This window comes from Aspergillus sydowii (assembly GCF_001890705.1).
Source record: "Aspergillus sydowii CBS 593.65 unplaced genomic scaffold ASPSYscaffold_1, whole genome shotgun sequence".
Classification (NCBI taxonomy): Eukaryota; Fungi; Ascomycota; class Eurotiomycetes; order Eurotiales; family Aspergillaceae; genus Aspergillus; species Aspergillus sydowii.
Genome location: NW_024467859.1, coordinates 1,007,085 through 1,031,506, shown reverse-complemented (window position 1 = coordinate 1,031,506; position 24,422 = coordinate 1,007,085). Strand labels below are relative to the sequence as shown.

General features: G+C 50.8%; 6 protein-coding genes across 6 annotated transcripts; 2 read left to right on the top strand and 4 right to left on the bottom strand.

The window, feature by feature from the left end:
• Positions 1-9: 9 nt before the first annotated feature.
• On the bottom strand, positions 10-2,611 carry ASPSYDRAFT_140915 (arrestin family protein; the record flags this gene model as incomplete). Its single annotated transcript, XM_040841088.1, has 3 exons — positions 10-675; positions 729-1,798; positions 1,894-2,611. 3 exons carry the CDS (start codon positions 2,609-2,611, stop codon positions 10-12), a joined length of 2,454 nt encoding a protein of 817 aa, XP_040707428.1.
• A 2,226-nt stretch (positions 2,612-4,837) lies between these two features.
• On the bottom strand, positions 4,838-5,720 carry ASPSYDRAFT_38212 (uncharacterized protein). The gene is made up of 2 exons (XM_040845669.1): positions 5,628-5,720; positions 4,838-5,563 (listed from the first exon to the last, which is right to left on the bottom strand). Exon 2 carries the CDS (start codon positions 5,317-5,319, stop codon positions 5,044-5,046), a length of 276 nt encoding a protein of 91 aa, XP_040707427.1. The 5' UTR covers positions 5,320-5,563; positions 5,628-5,720; the 3' UTR covers positions 4,838-5,043.
• Positions 5,721-7,275: 1,555 nt separating this feature from the next.
• ASPSYDRAFT_140383 (uncharacterized protein) lies at positions 7,276-11,212 on the top strand (the record flags this gene model as incomplete). The annotated part of the gene is made up of 6 exons (XM_040841046.1): positions 7,276-7,650; positions 7,721-7,825; positions 7,898-8,545; positions 8,616-8,748; positions 8,815-8,970; positions 9,951-11,212. The coding sequence occupies 6 exons, from the start codon at positions 7,276-7,278 to the stop codon at positions 11,210-11,212; spliced, it is 2,679 nt and encodes an 892-aa protein (XP_040707426.1).
• Positions 11,213-11,383: 171 nt separating this feature from the next.
• ASPSYDRAFT_53281 (glutamine amidotransferase subunit DUG3) lies at positions 11,384-12,801 on the bottom strand (the record flags this gene model as incomplete). The annotated part of the gene is made up of 4 exons (XM_040848661.1): positions 11,384-11,682; positions 11,773-12,508; positions 12,638-12,733; positions 12,787-12,801. 4 exons carry the CDS (start codon positions 12,799-12,801, stop codon positions 11,384-11,386), a joined length of 1,146 nt encoding a protein of 381 aa, XP_040707425.1.
• Positions 12,802-13,361: 560 nt separating this feature from the next.
• Positions 13,362-16,246, top strand: ASPSYDRAFT_139057 (dynamin-related GTPase MGM1; the record flags this gene model as incomplete). Its single annotated transcript, XM_040840905.1, has 3 exons — positions 13,362-13,662; positions 13,724-15,751; positions 15,807-16,246. The coding sequence occupies 3 exons, from the start codon at positions 13,362-13,364 to the stop codon at positions 16,244-16,246; spliced, it is 2,769 nt and encodes a 922-aa protein (XP_040707424.1).
• A 1,182-nt stretch (positions 16,247-17,428) lies between these two features.
• ASPSYDRAFT_142563 (alternative NADH-dehydrogenase) lies at positions 17,429-19,337 on the bottom strand (the record flags this gene model as incomplete). Its single annotated transcript, XM_040841253.1, has 4 exons — positions 17,429-17,502; positions 17,568-18,539; positions 18,598-18,936; positions 19,013-19,337. 4 exons carry the CDS (start codon positions 19,335-19,337, stop codon positions 17,429-17,431), a joined length of 1,710 nt encoding a protein of 569 aa, XP_040707423.1.
• Positions 19,338-24,422: the final 5,085 nt, after the last annotated feature.

The following is a 24,422-nucleotide window of genomic DNA, read 5'->3' as shown; positions in this document are numbered from 1 at the left end:
AAGACTGCATCAGACGGTCGACTGGTCGAGACGGATCCATTCGCGCGGAACGTCCATGCTGCGGTTTATGCGCCCGCCGGGCGTCAGGGGAACGTCGACCCGACCTGAACCTCGTTCCTCGTCGACTCGTTCTTCGTAGCAGGAGAGACGCGAGAAGTAGTCTTCGAGGACTGCGTCCCGGTCGTTGTCTCCGACTATGCTTGTGTACTCAGGTGGCGGGGTGATGAGTGGTGGTGGGGGAGGGACATCGTCAAACGAGGGAGGCGCGAATGATGGCGTACGCAGGAGGTGCATTGGCCGTGGCGGACGCTCGTTTGTATTTGCGCTTGCTGCCCGTCCGTCGGCCTCCGTGGCCAGGTGCGCAGCTGGTGGTCGGGCGAGACCGCCAGAGCCACTGGTGAAACTCCTGGTAACGACGGCCGGGAAATCATCTCGGTCTGAGCCTGGGGGAGTGCGAGTACCACGTCGACGAAGGGCGGGTGCACCGGCACATCCACATTCGAACTCGGGTGCTGGCGTGGCGGGCTCCGAGCCAGGCGTTGTATATGCCGGGAGATAGATGTTTGCTTGCGTAGCTTTACATGAAAGGAGGTGGAATGGAGAGTCGATAGAGATTTCGAAATGCCGCCGTTTGCCCGGATCACGTTCATCCTGTTTAGACAGACGCAGGACGATCTGTTTCTAGTTAGTAGCACTTTCAAACAGTCCGAATGCAGGAGTGTACATACCTTGATCCAGTGGTTGATCTGAATATTGTCATACGTCGTGTCAAAATGCAAACGTTGCGACTCGTCCCGATGCTTCATCTCGTGGCAGCTCGGAAGCTGGACACTGAATTCCATTTCAGTCGGGCCAACACCGGACTCACTATTAAGGTTTCCAAGTAAATTCGTCCGACCCCGCTCGACAATCTCCTCCCCTCTAGCAGCAGCAGCTCGCTGATCCCACTCAATTCCCCCACCAGCCGTAACGCGCATTGAGCTACCCGGGTACGTGCTGGTACTGGCCTGGTCAGCCCGCTTCTCAAAAAGAAGAACCTTCTTTGCAGGCTGGAACCGGTGAACGCTCTTATCCGCAGTCCAGTGTTGGATATTTTCCGTCACATAGACCTTAACCCGATGGCATTCAACCTTTGCTAGAGGAGTTAGCTTGAAAGCTATTGGTATTTGAGACCCAAGCGGGAAAGATTTCCCGGAGATGACGATATCATAGTGCAGCTGATCTTCCCAATTTCGAGAAATGGCAATCGGTTCGACTTGTTCTAATGAACCCTCCGCGGGTGTGCGGATCACAGGTACTTCCAGATTACCTAGCAGGTTCGGCCGAAAGGCGCCTGAGCGTTCCACAATGGCTTCCAAATCATATCTCACAAAGCCGAGCTCCGTCTTGATCGTTTCCGGAAGGGATCCATCAATTGGAAACTCGAAGCTGTATAGATAGTCGCCAACAGGGAACAATCGGTAGTTGCGCTGGGGTTGGGTCACAGACGCTTGTTGCGGTGGCGTGTCACCTTTGCCGAAGCTCCGCGAGTTGTTGGAATTCAGCGAGAGTCGCTTTGCTTCTCGAGAAGTCAAGCCATTATTGAGCGAAGTTGATGATCCACTGTTACTGAAAACTTCTCGCGTGACCGTCGTCGTATTATCCTTGCCGGTGATCAAACTCAAAGGTTTGGCATGCTTATAGATATGCGCACCATAATCATTCTGCATAAGAGCAGTATCGCCGTGGTTGAAATATACAACGCCATGTGTCACAAGATCTTTCTTATCGTGGAAATGTATCTTTTTGGGTGGAATTCCTATATTAAGCACGTAAACGTCAATACAGATGAAACTTCTTCAAACCCCGAAACGGATAGTGGGAAAGGGAAAAAAGGGGGTAAGAAGAATTTACCATCGGGCCAATCCGTCTGCGCCTGTCCTCTGAAACAGATAGAGATCTTCTTGATTTTGACACTTTTTGAAATTTTCAGGTGTAGTTGCCCCCGCAGTATGGCAGATTTCTTCGAAGAGGGGTCATTTTGATCATAGCCTTGGAGGAAGAGGACGGGCTCGGTGAGCGCGATTCCAACTGAAATCCCACTTCCTGTGGCGACGGTCTTCTCGTTGGGCAGTGCGGGGAATGGCGTATTGTCAGGCATGCAGCCTGGTGACGGTCCGCGCGGTAGAACTGCCGATGAGTTCGAGGAAGAATGCGAGCGCATTCTGCCCGGGTGGAGAGAGGGCGCGGCAAGCATGTTGACATCGTCTGGAGAGAGGATTATCTCAGAGACCGGACGATGGCGACGTGCGCGAGCCATTGGGGGATCCTGGGACGCCGCCGGAGATTGGGCGGTTCCTAAGCGGAGAAAGCGCTTCGCGTTCTCCCGGGGACCCGCCAGCTTTCTGAAAATAGACCCGCCACGAGCGAGCCCAGTTTGCTTGGGAAATTGTTGGGTCGCAACGCTGTCAACGGTTGTCGCAGAACCAGACCGGCGATGGAACCTGGAATGGTGTAGCAAGCTGTGAGGGAGAGGGGCGGGTTCAGGCGTCTCGCAAGGAAATCGACCGGCGACTAGAGTTGTGGCGGTGTCTGATCCTGGTAGATCCTGAGGCACATGAGCAGCTGTCATCGTGAAGAACGCCAATTCAAGGTCATTATTTGGCGAGAGAAAGGAGACAAAACGATCGAGAAAGCACTGCAGTACGTATGCGAGGGTACTGGAGATGTTTCAAGGAGAGAAAGTGGAGGGAACACAGCGGTATAGAAGGGCGGGACGGAGTATAAAAGGAACAAGGTAAAAGGAACAAGGGAAAGGCAGGAGAAACTCTGAAAGGCGCCCTGCAGGGAGGAAAAGAAGCGCGATAATAAAGAAGCGACCCAGACGCAGAAATAACACAAAGCCAGATGACCTCGACAAGACGACGGTGAAGTTTCAACTTACCGCGATGGAGCACTGGGGCAGTCTCAGGCTCTGCAACAGGAAAATGAGCGATGAGCTGAGGGATTTGCAATGCAGCACAGTTCAACACAGTTGGGCTTATAGTGTTTGCATTATTGGGAAGCTTTATTGGTTTTGGTACGAATTTTACGCACGATCCCAAGCTGCACCTGAGTCGTGCGACCAGTGAACCGCGTCTGCTGCCGCTTTGCTTTTGATTGCTCTATTTTGTCCTTCCTATCCGGGGAGGACGATCGACAGCGCAAGGGCTCGAGCAGTCACAGCTGGTCGGTGCGTGCAGGGGTTGGGAATTGGCAGTTGGGAGTTAGGAGTCAGAGAATGACGGGCGAAACGAATGACGAGCGGTATCACCAGTCAAGGGGAACTCCACGGGGACTCGTGGATAGGCCGAGACGAGTCGAGTGTCGAGAGCGACTGGTAAAGCAAGATTTCTGATGTATGTATGGAGAGGCGGATGACAATAATGACAAGAGTGAGGCGGTGCGGGAGAAAGTCTTTTTGTTCGCGCCCAAAAGAAAAACCGAGAAGAATGAGAAAAGAACGGTTCATGAATGATGACGCGGAACCGGAAATCGGTCCATCAAACTGCCTAATAATACTGCTTGCCCAGTACTCAGACTGCTCGCCGGTGATCCGGCGGCGGGCGACTTGTGGCTCTGGTTCCTCTGGTTCTGGCCCTCCGCCTGCAAGTGTAATCTTCATGTCTCCGGCAGTACTACGAACAACGCTCAGCAGCAGTATTTACTCCGTAGTTGAGCACAACATGACGATTGCATTTTGTTAATCCTGATGTTATGCCACCACATAGGTGGCGCGACCGGCCACCTGCCCTGCCGCACATATGAAAACTTGACCGTCAGGCTGCCGCTTTGACACTGCTTCCATGCATCTTGAAGCCCATGTGATTATTTATGGATTCATACTAGCCCGGCCCACGCCCGGCACTGGCTGGCTTGGTGAAGAATTTACATTACCAAAAAAGGCCTGGTCTGGACTGGAGAACTCCTCGGAATGACGTCGGATCGCCTTGTCCACACATCATGAAGATCACTAAAAAGAAATTCAGAACGGGCCATCGGCAGGCTGCCCTCTCCACCAGTAAGATTGGAAGGATGCCGGCCGGTGTCAAGCCGACAATGTGCCTCGACTTCTTGTGCTCGACTGTCTGCCTGTGAAATTCATGGACAGGGCACCAGCCAAGTTCTTGTTGGAGTCGTTGTAAATTAATGCGGGGATCCCTGGCAGTGGGCGGATTCGTGTTGTTGCCCTTCGCCAGGGAGTACTGAGTCCGCAGTACCTAATGGTGACATCATGACCTCTTAGCAGTGTGTGAGTGAGCACTTAGTTAGCACTTCCCGTCACAACCTCTAGCGCATCTGTCAGCCGCTTATTTTTAAGGATCCCTTGATGGGCTGCCCCTTGGCCTTGGGCACTGCTTGCCTTACGGTTACTAAGGCAACTTTGCCGTCTTCCACAATAGAACGCGGTCTGGCTCTTGCAGGGCCATGTTGCCTACTATAGTTAGGTCCTCTTTGCCGGGGGCTCGGGATTTCTTCCGTCTGTTGATTGTTGATTGTTGGCTGTTGACACTTGACGGTCAGGCCTGTCATCTGTCGCTTGTCATCTGTCAATGTCAATGGCTGTCGATGACTCGGCGGTCAGCGTCTCTTGCAGGACTGTACTTGTGGATTCATTTGTGATGGTTTCATTCGCCTCGTACAGAACATTCGGAGCGCACACGACTCTCCTTCATCAGACTGCTAACGAACAGGTCTCAACTACGCTATTTTTTGAGAAAAAGAAACGAAAGTATTCCATATACAGTATCAATTATATATATATATAAATATAGCGGAAAAAATAATAATAACAATACTGAAAGAAGCAACACATCACATCAGATCTTTTTACCGATTATCTTGCAGATAAAACTCTATGTGAGCCGACAGGTCGGTAGCGTACGTGCTAAGGTTCAGCAACCTTGAGTTTAGCTCTCGAACGTGTGGAGCATCCTTTGGGCTTGCGTGCCTGTGGTCTGGCATCATCGCATGGCCGTGAGCCTCTGATGTCAACGGAACTGGTTTCCGCATGTCCCCTCCAGTTCATGAAAACCAACTGTCGTCGAGTTCATCAAGCTGCATCAACCCATCGCCCGGTAACATATCTTGGTTCTCATTTCCATTGCCTCCCAAATTTTCGCTCTCCATAAACAGGTCATCGAAACTAGACTCCCCTGGTCCCATTATGTCTTCTGTGTTACCGTCAAATTGCCCGCTTGCATCACCAGGCTGACCGGAGAACTTCTCTAGCTCGAGGTCAAAGGCATCACCGCCTGTCTGCAACGCATTGTTGTCCTGCCCGGACTCTGTATTTGACATTTGGGTATTCCCAGCATCCAGACCAGACCCAGCATCTTGATTTCCAAAGGTCGCATTGAAGAAGCTTTCGTTCCCCGCGTTCCCATCCTCTCCAAAGTCGAGATTAAGGTCAAACTCATTTGGCCCTTGATTATTTAGTAGCGAGTCGAAGTTGATATCCTCCGCCCCCGTCGCATTCTGACTAGCAGGAGGCTGATCTGCGTCGGCTTCCTTTTGCTCCTCTTTCACGGGTACATTGGCCGTGGTCTGCTGCTCCTGATCCAAATCTGTTTGTTGTTCGGACTTAACTGGATTTTCCATTGTTTTAGGTTCGCCTTCACTGGGAACCGCCTCAGCAGCTGTTTCCGCCGGGACAGGCACAGTTGGAGAGCCACCCGTCGTCACCTCCGGCTGGCCCCTGGCAGCATCCTCCGTAGGACGCTTGCGAAGGGCGGCTTTCCGTGCCTTCACATCTTCATAGTCTCTTTCCAAAAACGCTTTGGCAACAAACTGTTCCTAGTCAGCTTCATATCTGCAGCATGTTCATGAGTGAGCTGCATACTATTTGCTCTGATAGGCGATCTAACGCTGACTGAAACTTCTCATGTGCAACAGGAAGGTTTCGCTTCATTTGAGCCCGAGATTGCAGCGACCCCTCAGACTTGAAAAACCGGCCAGTCTCAACCAGCTAATTGAAGTTAGCATATACATCCGACAGTTTAAGCCGGGTTTTGAAAGAAGTACCGCTTGGTTCAACGTGGCCGTTAAGACCTCAAGAGAGTCCGGGTTCGAAAGATTCGAAGAATTCATGGCGCTATTATTGGCGAGTGCCGCCTCGAGTGCCCTCGAGCGTCTTCAAGGTCGAGACTGGTTTAGTCGAAGCGCGCAGCAACACTTGGTCGAAATGGCAGATATTCGGCTACAACCAGCGAATAAGGAGCAAACAGGGTTCCCTCGAAAAAGCGTAGTCAGGCTGCGCGAATGTAGCTACCGATGGCTTATTTATATAGAAGATAAAGGGCGATTCACGGTTCGCTGTCAGGGTTGATTTGATGCCGTATGAGATGGCGAGAAGCGGTGGTTAAACTTGAAGGAGCCAATTCATCAATAAGGTGCTAACCGCCTCCGGACTAGCGGCACCCCACCGAGGCGGCTCTTGGACCACTAGTCAGCAACAGAACGAGACCACTGGAGTCGCCAGAACGAGGGATCAAAGGCTGATGCAGCTTTGGGTACGGGAGGAGAATTGTAGTCCAGCTGGCGTAGGCCCGCGGAGGGCCCAGGTACCTGAGATAGTGTCCGATAGACGTCCTTCTTGATTGTTCTTCTGCGACAAGTCAAACCTTCTCCAGCTTCTCTACCCCTGTTCCTTTCCCTCTGCCCGCTCCTGCTCGCTTTCCCACCAATTGCTGCAGCGCCCAAGTTTGCTTATTCTGTCTATTTTGCCCGGTCTGTATTTATTTAGCTGTCATCTGCCAATCGAGCCCGATCGCGTTCTCCATCGCCTCGCTCACATCAGTGGTTCCCGGAGGCGGTCCTGGCAGGCTGGAGGAGCCAGGATTCCACTTAGCGCCCTCATCCATCACAAAGCTTTCCACCATCCCCTCGACTTGTCACCGTCTTTTTTCCTTCTCAACCTCTGTTTGCTGCTTGGTTGTATGATCTAGCGTTTTCTTCTTTCTTCCCTCCTCGCCTCTTTGCTTTTGTCTTTCTCGAGTCGCCCTTCCCTCCTCTTTCCTTTCTGTCCCCTCTCTGCTTGGGTGCCTCCATCCCCGCGTCGCTTTTTTCCGCCTTCGAGCACCACCAAACCAAACCAGTCTCAGCGTAACACCCTGCTTCGTCCCGTCAGACGATTGCAATATCACTCTCCATTACCCAGACAGGCGCTGCTATCACTTACAGCTTGTTTCTCCACTCTGTGAATTCTAACCAGCTTCTGTACATCGCAAAACTTGCCATCCCCCTCCCACAGCAACAATGGCGGATAATGTGTCTGCTTCGACTCCGGCCTCCCATCAACCACAAGCTTCGACTGCTGGCTCGAATCAACAGTACGATGCGCCCCAGGGAAATGGCCAAACCAACCCCTCCCACATGCCGCCGCCTCCTCGCCCGCCCGTGATTATCCCTCAGAACACCAACCCTATTCCGACCGCTATTACCTCTCCGATGTCTGGAAACATGGTGTCTCCGACCAGCGCCGGTGGATATGTGCGTCGTGCTGCCCCTGAACCAAACAAGAGGGCTTTATACGTTGGAGGTCTCGACCCGCGGGTGACGGAAGATATCCTGAAACAAATCTTTGAGACCACTGGACATGTCATCAGCGTCAAGATTATCCCCGACAAGAATGTGAGTTCGGTCACGTTTTAAACCGTTGAGTTTAAACCCCTCCTGACTCAATACTCATTGTTAATGCTAGCAATTTAATAATAAGGGAGCCAACTACGGTTTTGTCGAATTCGATGACCCTGGTGCCGCCGAGCGGGCCATGCAAACGCTCAACGGACGTCGAATCCATCAGTCGGTATGCGCAAAGACGAGCCTCGTGGACCCCGTCCCGCCAGCCCTCTGAACCCGCTTCTAACACTTGTTATAGGAAATTCGCGTTAATTGGGCATACCAGTCAAACACCACTAACAAGGAGGACACCTCGAACCATTTCCACATCTTCGTCGGTGATTTGAGCAATGAGGTCAACGACGAAGTTCTCCTCCAGGCGTTCTCTGCCTTTGGTTCGGTTTCCGAGGCTCGCGTTATGTGGGACATGAAAACTGGCCGCTCCCGTGGCTATGGTTTTGTCGCCTTCCGTGACCGTGGAGATGCTGACAAGGCGTTGAGCTCAATGGATGGCGAATGGCTCGGTTCTCGCGCCATTCGCTGCAACTGGGCTAATCAAAAGGGGCAGCCCTCCATTTCCCAGCAGCAGGCAATGGCAGCAATGGGAATGACTCCCACCACTCCATTTGGTCATCACCACTTCCCTACTCATGGCATTCAAAGCTACGACATGGTTGTCCAGCAGACCCCGCAGTGGCAGACTACATGCTATGTTGGCAATCTCACCCCTTACACCACGCAGAACGATATCGTCCCCCTCTTCCAAAACTTTGGCTACGTCGTCGAAACCCGTATGCAAGCCGATAGAGGATTTGCATTCATCAAGATGGACAGCCATGAAAACGCGGCTATGGCTATCTGTCAGCTCAACGGCTATAATGTCAACGGCCGCCCGTTGAAGTGCAGCGTACGTATTTGCATTTTCCAACCACGTTCAACATTAGGTTCTATCACTAACTATTTAAAAAAAAAAAAAGTGGGGTAAGGATCGTCCTCCTACTGGCCAGTTCGACAATTTCGCTGGTCAACAGGGGAACTCGCCCTTCAACTCCAGCCCAGGTCCGTTCTTCCCGCAATATGGTGGCCCTGGGGGTCCCATGACTCCTCAAGGTAAATACTGTTCCCTATTCTCCCTACTGCTCTTATCTTTTGGCCCATAACTAACTCCCGCGACAGGACCAGCAGGGGCTGGCAGGGGCTGGGAGCAGCCACAAATGGCTCAGCAGGGCTTCGGCCAGGTCCCAGGCAACGCCGGCTATGGTCGTGGACAAGCCACGCCCAACGCTGGCTGGAACCAGCCGAACAACGCCAACTTCGGAAATGGCTTTGGCGGTTACCAAGCCTAACCTGTCGCACATCCGCCGACCTTTGGCATCAAACCGTGCCCTGCCATATCTTCATAACATGGTAGCAACATCCTCTTTTTTTTTATTCCTTTTCTCTTCCCCGCTCACTTTTCTAATTTTTCCTCTATTCGACAACTGTCATATCTTGAGTTGACCGTTTCTGCTATCTGTGCTTGTGCTTCTTGATGATTGCCAACTGGATCTCCGAGCGCCATATCCCATTCTCGAATTGTCTTGTTTTCTGAAATATGAAATTTGTGTGTTCTCGTGCACCAATACCCCAAGTCCACATTGTTGAGCCAAATTTCCTATGCTCTTTCTTTGAACTGAACGATACTGCACTACTTCGATCAGAGCTAAGCTTCTTGGGCTTCGGATTCAAGCGTCCTGCGGAATAAACTAAAAGTACTTCATTCTGTTCCACACCATGACTGAGCCCCGTTTTGGACCCCTGTATCTGATTAAATTGTCTTTCAAATCTGTATCGTATTATTTCTTTCGTATGTACAGGTGGTCTTGGAAAGACCTGTTATTTCTCTTGTCACTCCGGGACTCCTGTGTGATAGCGCTCTCTTTCTTTTCCTGGGCTTTCTATCTTAACTAGCGATTGAAGGTTTCTTCTCTTGTTGCATCTTTTACTTCATGATAAACGTTTAGATCTTCTATGATGTTCTTGTATCTCTGGAGTATACACCCAACCATTCTAGATTACTTATCTCGTTTGGTCTTATGAGATGTCCCATCTACATACTTCACCATAATTTTTCGAAAAGATAGCAAATATCAAGCAAATGGCTGTTGTTGGACGCTGGGCTGGTCCGCCCTTGTTTACGTCGTCGGGGAAGCCACAGGTGACCGCCTCCAGACCTCCCTCCTATTTTGCCCCTGACATCTTTACGACCCAAAGGGAGAAAAAAAAAAAAGGCGAAGCTCCACGCAAGTCCGCGACCCATCTTATACTACTAGTACTGGCGAATATCAAATGTGGATGGACCCACAGAAACCGCCTTAAGGCCACCCGGTCGATGGAAGATGCAATCAACACTAAGGCCGCGGCACCGTCCCTCGACAATGAGGATCACGACCAGCTGCCAGGCCGACCGCGCACCGAAAGCACGAGCAGTGGACACAAGCGCAGTTCCTCTGGTTCATTGCTTTCACGACTCTCGTTCCTACGTATGATGCAGGCCAACCAAAATCCCTCGGACCGCGCACGCTCCAACCTCGAAGCAGACGACGACCGCGACGATCTCGGTTCAGGGTTGCGAGGGGGGAGGGCCGCCATGTCGACCGCGCTACAACACAGAAGGACACGCAGGAGGAAAGGGTCGCTGAGGAAGACGGCTTTACTGGGTACGCGGTTTGATTATCGAGACAAGAAGGGCAGCAGGCCGCCCGTGGATGTTGCTCGTGGGGACGTTGCCGACCAGCATCAGGCTCAACAGCAGCAACAACAGCTTGTGCCGCCACCTATACCTACGCGCAGTCGGATACGAAGCTTTGGCGATCCGGTCTCCCCGAGTGATGGATTTATAACTAGCCAAACGCCGGGGAGGGAGGGGTTAGGAGAGAGTAACACCCCCTCTACCTGGACCCTGATGGACGCGCCGCAACGAGGTCGGAAGGCTTCTACGTCGGTGCCGCCGCATCTTCAGCCTATCCAATCCAAGGAAAATGACCTCGCTGAAGATGTTACCACCGATGATGAGGATATCGTCTCTTTCCCTCTGAGAAAAGGCAGTGGCGCGGCCGCGTTCCACAGTTCCTCGAATACCTCAAGCAATAGTGGCGCTGCCGGTTTACGGCTTCCGACTCCCGCGTCAAGTTCGGATTCTTATTACGCATTGCAGGCGGATTCGGGGTACGGGGCCGCCCATCGCGCCAAATCACCTCTTGCAACGCATGCGGTCGACATCACTGGCAGCCAGGAGACAATGGGCTGGGACTATTCTGAGACGGAGTGGTGGGGATGGATTATTTTGATAGTGACCTGGTTGGTTTTTGTTGTGGGGATGGGAAGCTGTTTTGGCGTCTGGAGCTGGGCTTGGGACGTCGGAGAGACCCCTTATGCACCCCCTGAGCTGGAGGACGATCCCACCCTTCCCATTGTTGGCTATTACCCTGCCCTCATTATATTAACAGCGGTCATGTCTTGGGTGTGGGTTATCATTGCGTGGGTAGGCATGAAGTACTTCAAGCATGCTAATATAACGGGGGACGACACATGACCCAGAAATAATGCATTTTTATAATCCTCGCCACCAATGAGTCGTATGCCAATCTATATAATAACAATAAGAGATCCAACAAACTAGCCTTAATCGCTCACTATCCCAACTCCAACGCCCGTGACACCGCATGCCCGCCAATACTACCAAACCGCGCACAGAATCTGTCTATTAATGGGACAATGCACACTGGTTCGCTGCTTCGAGATGACTCTTCGGCATCCCCCCATTAGCCTCAGGCTCAAGCCCGGGAGCACTAACCCTTATATCAGGCGTAGCAGCTGCGTCGGTGCCTTGCGGCTGTACCGTAGTCCCTGGCGCTGTGCTAACGAGACCCTTTGAAACGGCGTAACAAGACGAACGGTCGTGGTTCAAGTCTTCGCTGTAGAACTCGTCCATGATTGGGTGCAGCAGGACGGTTTGCTTGTGGATAGTGACTACTGAGTTGGCTGGGACAGAGACCCAGTTATCTAGATTCCGTCAGTATCATGCGATGAACGCAGATTCTGGAACTTTTTTTGGGAGTCTTTTTTTGGGAGGGGATGAGTATAGTAACTCACGTCTTTCAAATGTAATCGGCTCACTGGCAACCAACACAATATCGGCCCCCTTGTCATGCCTCTCCATCTTGAAATGGCCCTTCACCTTGCCCTCCCTCCACTTTGTCCCAGACGAGAAATACAAACTCGCCGGCTCATCCGTCTTGCTACTAATATACCGTGTACAAACAACCGTATGGCCATCCGTAACCGCAAAATTCAACAGACTGCGCGTTTCCAGCCCTTCTGGCACATTATGCCTGTTCGGGATATCACGGATAAACTCATTAATCTTCGCTATCGTCTTCATCATCACCCGGCGCAGCAATGCCTGCCCGAACCCTTCAGGGCCAGGATCACAGCTCGGATCAACACCCTCTTTCGCGAGGAGGTCCAGATACAGCGCGAAGGCCCACTCGCTGTCCGTCCCGCCCTTCACGCCGAGATACCACTTGTCGGCTAGAGAGTCGGCGAGAGCGCGCTTGATGTAGTGCCAGCCGCCGATGCCGCCGTTGTGCATCCACATTAGGGTGTTGTGTTGGAACGGGTGGCAGTTCGTGTCGGAGAGGGTCCCTTCTGTTGTTGCGCGCACGTGCCCGAAGATGAGTTTCGAGCATGTCTTTGTGGCGAGACGCTCGAGGTTCTCGCAGTTCCAGGCGGGAAGGGTTGATGTGAATATGCAGGGCTCTGGGCCGAGTTTTGGGTCGGTGTAGAAGCCTACGCCGAAGCCGTCGCCGTTTACGGGGCGACGGTTGTCCTGTTCTCAATTGTTAATAGCAAAGAAGAGGAAAGTGGGTGTCTCGAGAAAGAAGAAATGGCATAAAGAGTCATGGGATGGGGTGCAATTGTTGAGACGGTCAAGTTGGTGTTGGGGCTGCAGACTTACAAGTCTCAAACGGGAGTCGTATGACTGTGTTAAGATTGAATGGCTGGGCTCTGTGATGAGCTTGCTGAGACGGATCTCATGGCTGCCCTTGTATACCTGATACAGAGGTTAGACATTTGGTCTGCGAATGGACGATTGGAATGACTCACTAAGAAACGACACATAGTCTTCTGACTGTATCCCTGTCTATGTATATAATAACAGTCTCGATATATAGAAGTAGCTCAGAACAATGCCGGTGAAGAGAAATGCTCAAGCAGCTTGAGGTCTGTTATCCAATTCGGCGGTCACAGCCGATGAAGGCACACGATCAGCTGCCACTGCAAACAAAGAATCCTCAGTCCAGCCAGCAACCTAGTTCAGAAGATCCTCAATTAGAGAGCCGCAAGAGCAATTACCCAGAAGAATATTTCTAGCAACAAGAAAAATTTACCCCTGTTTTGCTTTTTGTCCAACAACAATAATCACGTCAGTTCATACCCCACACGTGACTCATTCCGCAGAACTACGGGCGACAAAGCGGCCACTCGCGCAGGTCACGGGGTCGCAGCCCGCCCAAACCGACTTCTGGTTCTCGATCGTCGGCAAGAATAATGACGTTCTCCTCATATTATTCATCGCCTGCCGAACCAAACAATCTGCTAAACAACCGCGGCAGGAAGCCTGGAGATGTCAACCATCTGCTCGACCTACCCTACGTGACGTGTATGAGTCTGCAAAAACCATGAGCGGGAGGATCCTCTCCCATCGTCTTGTTCCGCTCTTGCGGACGGGTCTTCTAGCCCGCCATGTCCATAACGCCGGCGCAAGGACCGGTGGTCTTCTACGAGTGGAGGGGGGTGCAGCGCTGCGAGGCCGGGCGTGGCCTGTCGGAGCGAATTCGATTCATAACAATGTGCCTGCTGTGCGGGCGATATCGTTCGCCCGTGTTTTTCCGAAGCTTGCGATGAAGCTGTTGAGGATACCTGCGATGTTCGGGGGTGCTATGGTAGCTGGGATGGCCTATTTCCAGTACCAAGCTACGCGTATGTCATTGAAGTACATACATTGAGGGATCTGGCGAGCTAACATTTATAATGCTTATAGAGGCAGGAAATTATGCGATAGACGCATTTAGACGTGGCGCGGAATCAGCGGGTGATGCTGCATCGGGACTATTTCAGGGGTTGCAGAGCGTGGTTGACCAGACACAACGGGGCTGGCAGAAATCTACGGAGGATATCGAGGCTCCAGAGTGGTTGCAGAAAATACTACGCCTCGACCAGGATTCGCAGGGCGATGGACCGTCTGGTGGCAGTGGTGGTGGTGGTGGTGGGCAATCGCCGAAAGAGAGCCGAGCGGGTGCGGCTGCTACTGGTGCTGCTGTTGGGTCTGTCTTTGGGCATGAGCAAGAAGATGAGGAGAATGCGGCCAGAAAGGACGCGGAGAATGATCAAATGATGCTGCTTACGCGGAAGATGATCGAAATCAGGAATATCCTTCAGACAGTCGGACAGTCTGGCACCTTGACTCTGCCCTCCATCGTGGTCATCGGCTCGCAGTCTTCTGGGAAGAGCTCCGTTCTTGAAGCTATAGTTGGGCATGAGTTCCTTCCAAAGGGCTCGAATATGGTCACTCGACGTCCCATTGAACTAACCCTTGTCAACACACCGAATGCACAAGCGGAATATGGAGAATTCCCAGCCCTCGGACTTGGGAAGATTACCGATTTCTCACAGATTCAACGGACGTTGACCGATCTAAACCTAGCTGTTCCCGAGAAGGATTGCGTTTCAGACGACCCGATCCAGCTTCAAATCTACTCACCCAATGTTCCCGACCTATCTCTTATTGATCTTCCCGGATACATCCAGGTGGCGGGGCATGATCAACCACCGGAGTTGAAGCAAAAGATAGCCGATCTCTGTGACAAATATATTCAAACACCGAACGTTATCCTCGCGATCTCAGCGGCAGACGTTGATTTGGCCAACTCGACCGCTTTACGGGCAAGTCGCCGGGTCGATCCCAGGGGCGAAAGAACGATTGGTGTAATCACAAAGATGGATCTTGTCGACCCAGAACGGGGCTTCAACATCCTCTCAGATAAGAAATATCCTCTGCGCCTTGGATACGTTGGTGTTGTTTCTCGGATCCCCCAAACGACTGCCCTGTTTTCGCGGGGAAGCGGAAACATCACGAGCGCCATCCTTCGAAATGAGAACGCATACTTCTCAGCACATCCAACTGAATTTGGCGCTGATGCTGGCGTCTCTGTTGGCGTGTCAACTCTACAAAAGAAGCTCATGCACGTTCTTGAACAAACGATGGCATCAAGCCTAGCAGGTACTAGGGACGCCATTAGTCAAGAGCTGGAAGAAGCGACATACGAGTTCAAGGTCCAGTATAATGATCGACCGCTTAGCGCAGAATCATATCTTGCCGAAAGCCTTGATGGCTTCAAGCATTCATTCAAAGCGTTTGCTGAGAACTTTGGTCGCCCTCAGGTCCGGGAAATGCTGAAGGCGGAATTGGACCAGCGCGTGATGGACATTCTCGCCCAGAGGTATTGGAACCGGCCCATTGATGACCTGTCACCGCCGATGGCCGAGCTGGATCCGCTCAGCGACCTTCCCAAGGCCGACCCTGAGTCGCTATACTGGCACCGTAAGCTCGATGCTTCGACCTCATCTTTGACAAAACTCGGCATTGGTCGATTGGCTACAACCGTTGTGGCAAACGCGATCCAAGGCCACGTTGAACGACTATTGTCCACCTCTACTTTCGCCGCCCATCCTTACGCTCAAAAACAGATCGGCGATGCATGCACGAGTATTCTCAACGACCGGTTCTTCAGCACCAGCGACCAGGTTGAGAACTGCATCAAGCCATACAAGTTCGAGATCGAAGTTGAGGATCCTGAATGGTTCAAGGGCCGAGAAAACGTCAGTAAAACTTTGAGAGAGGAGCTGAAAGCCTGCGAGTCTGCACTGAAGCGGGTTGAAGAATTCGTTGGAAAAAGGAAGCTCAAGGATGTCATGTCGTTCATCGATAAAGTCAGGAAAGGGGAAGTCGTCCTTGAAGGAGACGGCTCCGCTGGTGCGGGAGGTTTCAGCTCATCCCTTCTAGATCGAGGTTCGTTCATCTCTACAGATCCATCGACAGAAATAGGAGACTAACTATATTACAGGCCGTGAGGGTGCCTTCCTCCGCGACCGCGCCGACCTCATCAAGATGAGACTGATGGCCGTCCGCTCGAAACAATGCGCCTCCCAGAAGAACAAGTACTATTGCCCTGAGGTCTTCCTGGATGTCGTAGCCGACAAGCTTACATCAACCGCTGTACTCTTCCTAAACGTCGAGCTCCTCTCAGAATTCTATTATAACTTCCCGCGCGAGCTAGACGTGCGTTTAGGCCGCCACCTATCAGACGCAGAGGTAGAGCGGTTCGCGCGCGAGGATCCTCGCATTCGAAAACACCTCGACGTCATCAAGAAGAAGGAACTCCTCGAACTCGCACTCCAGAAAATTGAAGGCATCCGGCAGCTTGATGGCCGCGGCAAGCTAAGGAGTTCCGAACGTCCATTACCAGGGAAAGACCAAAGGAGTCGCGGTTGGAATATCTTCTAATCCAATGTTCACACGCATGGTTGATTGACTGTACCCAAACCCCTATACTAATATCCCATTCTCATCCATGAATTGTTAGCAATACCTACCCAACATACATCTTCTCTCGACACCCGAGGACCCAGACCCGGAGCCCCTCTCTCTGTACACCATAATCGAGAAGATCCCTGTCCTATTTGTTCATAGTCACTTACTCCCCCCCAGTAACCCCTGGATGGCATTTATTACAGCGTGTTTCTCTCTTCTCCACATGTGCAATCCCTCACCTCAGCTTTAGGTCGTTTATACAGTATGTACTTCCACATAGATTTTAAAATGAAGGGAAAAATTGTGCCATACTATTCCCAGTTCTACCACTACTCAAGGCCGGCAATTTCTATTCTGTCTTTCTCGGGAACTGTAATCTCTCATCCGTAAGGTTACTTGCAAAATCGGTGGTGATTCCGGACTGGGGCAGACTGAAAAAACCGCGATCGTCTAAACAATTGAAACCATTTCGGACAAAGGAAACCAAAACGTGGACTGACCTTGTCGATAGCATTTTTATGATACTTAGTTAGATATCGGAAAGGAATTGATAGTGAGATGGCAGTGGTTATTGATACTAGCCAGCTACTACTCACACAAACGAAGTAGAAAAGTACAGTACAATAATAGGAGATAGTAAGCGCTAAGTACTAAGCCTTAGTAGGTAATATTGAAACAGAAAGGAAATACGTTATTAATCTGGGCGAGACCAAACTATAATAAACAAAGGAAAACAGAAGAAGGGAAAAAAAAATACAAGTCTATGCGCGAAACCCGACAACTAGTAGTCTATCCAATCGTACAAGGGAAAGAAAGCAAGATATAAGAAAACGAGAAAAAGGAACGGTTTAGACTCCGAATTCTCGACGGCGATTTTTGGGGCGCGTGCTTTATTGGCACAAAACAGCAGAAGTCTTGATGGCGAGAACAAGGATTATGGTTAGGAACAGGATATCAAGACAAGACCGTGCGGAAAACTCGGTTCGTGGAAAAGAGGTCGTGGAGACGGCATTAGGTAGAGCAGAATAGAGGTGGGGTAATAGTTCGGAAGGAAATGTGTTGCGCTCGGAATATCATAGGGTATGGGCATGTCTATTGTTGTTGTACACGGTTCCTAGCATCCACCTCACACTGGAAGCAGCAAGGGTGGTTTGTTTACTCGCGAGACACGTCACGGCCAAACAGTCTGGCCTTGATCCAGTCAACAGTAACCAGGACACGGTTCCGGGCTAGTAAAAAACCATGAGTTAGTCAATGCTCGATCCGATGCGTTTGAGAAAAAAAAGATACTTACTGCTGAAGCACATGCTCAGATAAGCACTACGCCAGAAGAGGTAGGTCATAGTTCCACCACTTGCAATGTTGCCGCTCAGCCAGCTGATGTCTGCAACCGCGCGCTCCTTTCCGATGTAGGCCAGACTTCCCTGGTGAGAGTACTGGAAGGGACCAATCTGCTTGGTTCTCCGCAGTTGTCGCTGGTTTTCACGGATTTCGTCAAAGATGCGGTTGCGGGTCTCCTCGTCCTTGGCAGCGGACTGAGCCTCGGAGAGCTTCTGGAGCTCCTTCTCGATGGCGTCGGTCTTGGCCATGGTGTTGAAGAGACGAGCGAGGAAAGCACCCTCTTGACTGGCGACCTGGGCAGTAGGAGCGTAGTTGGTGATGGCGCAGTCTCCAACGGCCCAAACATTCTCGGTGCCGTTCACGACTAGGTATTCATTGACAGCAAGACCACGGCGAGAGTTCTTCTGGGCGGGCAGCTGGCTCATGAGGTCGCGAACAATAGGGCGGAGTGCGTTACCGGTAGCCCAGACGAGCAATCCGTAGGGGATAGTCTCAAGCTCCTTGGTTCCGTCGGGCTTAGTAACCTCCGCTTCGATGAACTTGTCGGTAACGTTCTTAACCATCGTCTTGGTACGAATAGTAATGGACTCCTCCTTGAAGGTCGACTCGGTGTAGTCGATCAGCTGCTTAGAGAACATAGGAAGCACGTTGGGCAGAGCTTCCACAAGAGTCACACGGAAGTTCTCCTGGATATCAGGAACCCACTTCCTGAGATCGTGCTCGAAGAAGTCCTGAAGCTCACCAGCAAACTCAACACCGGTCGGGCCACCACCAACAACCACCATGTGCAAGAGACGCTTGATCTCCTCGTCAGATTGGTCCTTGAACATGGCGGTCTCGACGCAGTCCATGATGCGCTTGCGAATCTTCTGGGCGTCTCCAACTTCCTTCAGGAAGCAGGAGTTCTCCTTAACACCCTTGATACCTGTTATAAGCGATTAGTTGAAAAATTTCTGATAGATTAACAAAAGTCATTTACACACCGAAGGTAGCGTTCTCAGCACCAACACCCATGACAAGCATGTCGAAGGGAACTTCGGTGTGAGAAATGTCACCCTTGATTTCCGAGTCGTCGCTAATGTAGACAACGCGCTTTTCGTAGTCGACCTTGGTAGCTTCTGCTTCGTAGAACTTCACATGGGCCTTCTTGTGGCGGAGGATGCTTCGGATCGGCTCCATAATCGAACGGTGCTCGACTTGACCAGTTGTGCATGATGGCAGAAGCGGGGTGAAAAGGAAGTAGTTGCGCGGCGAAATGACGACGACATTATAGTTTTCAGTGTCGAGCTTCTTGAGGAGAGAAACAGCGCCCCATCCGGAACCTAATGAGTGGTCGGGTTAGGCGGGATTCCTAAAACCAACATTTACGCCCAAAATCAATGCGCGACGGCAACTTACCAAGGACCACAAGGGTCTTCTTATTGGGGTCGGCCTCGGTTTGCTCAATGGGATGACGCTGGTCGTAGATGCTGTAAGCAAGCTGGCCAGCAAGACCAACACCAGCCAACAGAGTCAGACGCCAGGTCCAGCGGAAGAAGCGAAAGCGTTTCCGGGGCTTAGGAGCCGGGGCCGCCGGAGGAGCATCAGAGTAAGGGCGACGAGCAGCACGTTGAGCGACTTGCTGGGTTACTGACTGTCTTGAGCGCAAGGTCTGGACGGGGGATCGCGTCGTGAGCGACCTGCGCGACAGCGACGACAATTGCATGGCGGATGGCGAGGCCATCTTCGACCGGAGAGCTAGCGTACTTCCAACCATTGTGAGGCTGTAGTCGCAAAGGACGCGGAAGGGGGAGGATGAGAGGGAGAGGAGAGAAGTCTGGAGGATGAAGAGTCCTGACGGAGGGTGAGTAATGTGACGATGATTCACAATCAAAGGGTGCAAATTAAAAAACAGAAATAAAAAATCAAGGTTTTTTTGTGTCAGCTGCGATAGAAGCGCCTGTTAAGCTGTTTTTGGGTCGTCGGTGTGGCTCGAGTCGAGATCTTCTGAGGAATTTTGCCGGCAGTGGATGCCTGAGGATCCACTTTGCGCCTGCGCACCGTCGTGAGGGGAACTGGACCTTCTGGACTTCTCAGTGAGGAGAAAATAAGCACTCCCCTCTCGGCCTCTTCTCCGTCCACTGACACCAGACGCGCACGCACTCGGGATGTCTTCGAGCAGGATGCTCTGTGCTGGCGAAAGCCGCTGTCAATGGGTATTGAGGGTCACGCCTCCAGTGCCCAGGACATTCAATCCCCAAGAATGATCAAATCTGCAGCGAAAAGAGGGATGAGGAGAAGGTTCTTGTGCTTCTCCAAATCTCCGACTGTCCTCGTCCACTTCCAAATTCGGGATGCCGAGCCTCAGCCGAGGTGGTTGCAGGTCGACGCTGATTGCTGAGTCAGCCTCTGCCCTACGGTCCTTCCCGAGCGGCGCCGGGATCCTCCGCGCATCCAACAGGCTGGCCCCTGGATTGGGCCTTGGAAGCTCTGCAAGAAAACGCACGATAAAATCCGGGGGAGCTTTGCGAGATCCACCGGTGGCCATCAGCGATCTGGTTGATTCCATCCCGGCGGTTCTCGTGAACAAGCCCCGAGGCTAGAATACACCTTGCCCTGGGCCGGCGTTTTCTCGGTGTTTATCTGTGCTTTGGAAGCTTAGTATGAGAATCCGAATCTGCTGACATCTTGTTCACGATAATTGTCTGAGGTCTGGGTCCTGACAGACCCGAGTTTTCCCCCAAAAGGCCCATGACACGGCTGGCTTCTCGGGCTGCGAACAAACATTGACTCGCTGTACTTGCGAGTTGCACTCCGCCGCATCCAGAGGTCCAAAATCAACAACCGATATAGCTCCCAAAAACTATAAGCCGCCGTTGTAACTGTTCAAATGGCGCGGACAAGACAATGTGTTACGTACTTTTTTGGGGTTGAAAGCATAGTGCACGAGTGTTGGCATCGCAATGCGCCGAGGGTCAGCTTGAACTCCATTTGCTCGCTGATGCCCAAGCCTTAAAGCTTCCATTCTGTTAGCAACCCGCCTTCTCCTACTCAGTCTATGGATATGCAATGGAGAACCAGAACTCGAGCTTCTTTGCCATCAAGACAGACGATCTGTGACCTGGCGGGCTCCTTCTCTTCCCTGTTTACGCGTCATATGCGTCAGGTATGAGCAGTCATCTCAATCCCGCTTGCCCCGCCTTGATTCGACGCATGTAATCCTTTGCTATGGTTTATAGCAAAAGGCAAATTCCATCGGGCCATTCAAATGACGAGACTCTCCGCGCCGAGTTGTAGCCCTTGTCGCCCATCCCTCCATGCAAGGCTCCGAGATCACATTGCAGTCTCGACTGCAGCCATGTCTCAAGTCTTGCCCAGCACTTCAGCACAGCATGCTACTCAAATGAGGAAAACCATTGCAGGCCATTCCCTGTTCAGATGATGTGCACCTGTACACGTATCCCAGAACCCATCATCAATATTAGGCAACCGGCCGAAAGTCTCAGCCTTCAGTAAACAAGGCTGTTTCATACAGCCGGTCAACAAAATGCAGAAGAAGCAATATTTAAACACCACTTTACATATTTCTCGGCTAACTTTGGTTACAGTTACATGATGAAATGTCCAATGTGTCTCGTTTTCCTCCTTGCCTCGTTTCCCCGATTCGAACTGCCGCGTTTGCGATGCTTCAGCTATTGCCTTTCCGACCAGACTTCATGCAAAGCACCATTAACGGCAACATACTACAATATTTCATTTGCCTATTAAGAACAACCCAAGTGTTAGATCAGATCTCTGCTGCATCACCATCACCGCCATCCCAGCCTTCGCCATCAAACACCGACGCAACCCACAGCCACCCCACACAGACAATTTAAAACCCAACCGCATCAAAGTCAACGAGACTTTGCTACTTCCCTGGCTGATTTTCTTTGCTTTCCCCCACAGTATCACCACGCCTGGGGTAACACGCAGCAAACTCTCTTGCGTTTCACTCTTCCCTTTCCGTCCTTCTGCGTCGCCTTAAATCTGAGTGCCTGCTTGGGACATCAAACGATATACCAAGCAAACTAGATAAGAATCAAGTCTCACTTGCATGATATATTGCTCTGTAAAGTCATCACTTGTGATTCAATGCATCTCCTACTTTAAACGAGGCTACCGGTGTCCGACAGGGTTGAATACTTAATATTATTATAGGTCTATATCATATATGAACTCTCAAGGAAAGAAAGTCTGTTCGAAAAACCACTTCATTCAACCCTTGCTTGACTCTATGCATTTATCGCTTAGAGGTGGATGAGCGAAGTGATAGCTGTGATAGTCCGAGCTGTGATATCCGACTCGGTCCGGACCAGGATATGCATGGCCAGCTCAGAGTCTGTATTCAAACTAAGTACAGCTTCGGCGGTCACCATTTGTCCTCGTCCTCGCTCGGCATTAATATCAATCTGTAAACACACATACATAATACACATACTCCATTTCAACTCCTCAGCACAACTATACTGCATAACATCTACCATCTACTCAATGTTCACCCAGGCCTTACCGATCTACCAGAGTTATACCCAGCTCTCTTCTCCATAGACGAATAAATAAAAGGATACAAGATATATACGACATGAGATACCTAAGCAGAAGCAAGTTGAACTAGCTAGCAGTGCAAAATACGTTAATACGTTTCCCCAGTTCTTCTCTTCCACCGCACTCACGCCAATTCTGTTCCGCTTTCTTCTTACCACTGTAGCTAAGCTAGTAGAGTGTACACTGTATATGACTAGAGGAGAGATCAAAGTAAATACCATCATTTAAGAAAGAATCTGTTTCCTAGGCATTCTCTAGATCCAAAATCTCATGGAAGTGATACTGTTCCCGTCACAATCCCGGGGGCAGCACCTATGAAGACGGGTATATATATATATATATATATGTATATAGCCTTCTGACGTCGGGTCAGGGGCAGCCAGCGCCTTCCATTCCCTGGGCTACTCTTAGCCACTCGGTCTATCGCACATTCCTTGGAATAGAATATATACTCCAATGGGATCTTGTTTCTCTAATTAACAAGGTGCGATTGTCTCAGCTCCTTCCGATATTAGAACTTGGAGGTTGAAAGGAACCGGGCACCATTGCGCCTTCCTGGAACTACCAGGCAGGCAGGTAGGTAAGTAAGTAGGTAAGTAGGTAGGTGGGTAGGTGTCCACGGTGATATCTATGACTCCCGGATAAGGAAGGAGTAGGGCGCACTGGAGGTTAAACTGTGGGCGTCAACATAATTTTCCAACAGGTAAGATAGAGGTAAAGTGAGACGGATAGAAAGGCCTATTGGCAGCAGCATCAATCAATCAATCAATTGGGAACCTCATGGTCGCTTCGGCTAGGTAGCTGCCAGCATGTATAGAATGGCCCTGGTTTTGGACGACGAGGGAGGGAGGGAATGACGATTAGACAGAGACAGAGAGAACTGAAAGTGATTATTTTTGTTTTTTGGCCGTGTCAATTAAACGTATAGTAACTATACACTTGGGAAATTTATTTATGCTACGGTGTTTTGTTGTAGAACATCCGAATATATCTATCGTTAGGGCAACTACCTTGAGTAAAATATATTTCGTACACTACTAAGCCCTATCAACAAGAAACAGCCAGCCCTAATGAACAAAACGGAACTAGATAGTTAATCGTCTCATAAAAGCTGTCCACAGAAAAATAGGTAGGTAGGTATAATATTTTCAGCCGAATTGCAATCTCGCGTTAGGAGAGAACCGAGGCTACTTATAGCGGGTTGCTGTAATCGAAGCATAATAATAAAAAGCCAAATACCAACTAAAATATCAATACTGAATGTGACTGCGGAGACTATTTACTCAAAGCTGGCCTGCGCTGTATATCAGGAAAGGAGAGTGCCTGACCTGGCCAAGGTCATCACTCCAAGTCTTCAAACGTCCAGACCATGAGCAGTGAGCCACTAGTCCTCAAGCCCAAGTTCGAACCCAGGGGGCGGGAGACAAACAAAGAAAGACAAAGACAGGCGAAGAAAAGAAACACGCCCGAAAACGTGACGTCTCCCCTGAACTGAGGCCGCCCAGCGCCAGCGCCAGCGCCCGTTAATAATAGATTAATAGACGGGGCCACTGAGGTCTTGGAATTCAACTCCGGACTGGCTCCTGATTCTGAGTCGTCAGGTCGGGTCCGGCCTTCTAGGGAGGTGCAGAGTATCACATAGTCACATAATTGTACCATCCTATAATTTGACACCATTTGCATTGATTGACTGAATGAATGGAGGCACTCCGCGATAGGAAGTAGGTAGGAAGAGCGAAGAATAGGCGGTTCGACTACCGCCTGCAAGTTGCAACCAGCCCGGAGTCGGACCTCCAACCGTTTCTGGTCTGGTTTTGCCTTGCCTGGCCCGGGCCTGGTCAGTGCGCTCTGCGAAGTGAAGGAATAATAATGTGGAAGTGGAAGTGCAGAGTTGATTAATTTACCGCTTTTAGCGGTTCTGTGTGTGTCCTCTTGTTTTGCATTATCTTAAAAGAATATGTGTATATATATTTTTGATGGAGTTGGAACGAGGTCAGTAAACCATCAAAGTAGACTCGGTTTCGATTCTTCTGACTATGAGTATGGTGTAACTGCTCGGTGGCTTTACAAACGAACCATGACTGATGACGTTGCTGTCTGTGGCGGGTTTCACTTCTTTACAGTGCCTAGTAGTCAAGCTGAGGAGGGCGTCTTGCCTTGCCTTGTTTAAAGTATAGACACATAAGTTCTTGTGATAGGTTCCAAAGCATAGCTTTTTTACGCCCGAGGTTTCTTTTTGGTT

What these genes read in the sequence shown, in the direction of transcription:
- ASPSYDRAFT_38212 (XM_040845669.1), bottom strand. Translation starts at nt 5,319, where the DNA reads ATGTCAAATACAGAGTCCGGGCAGGACAACAATGCGTTGCAGACAGGC.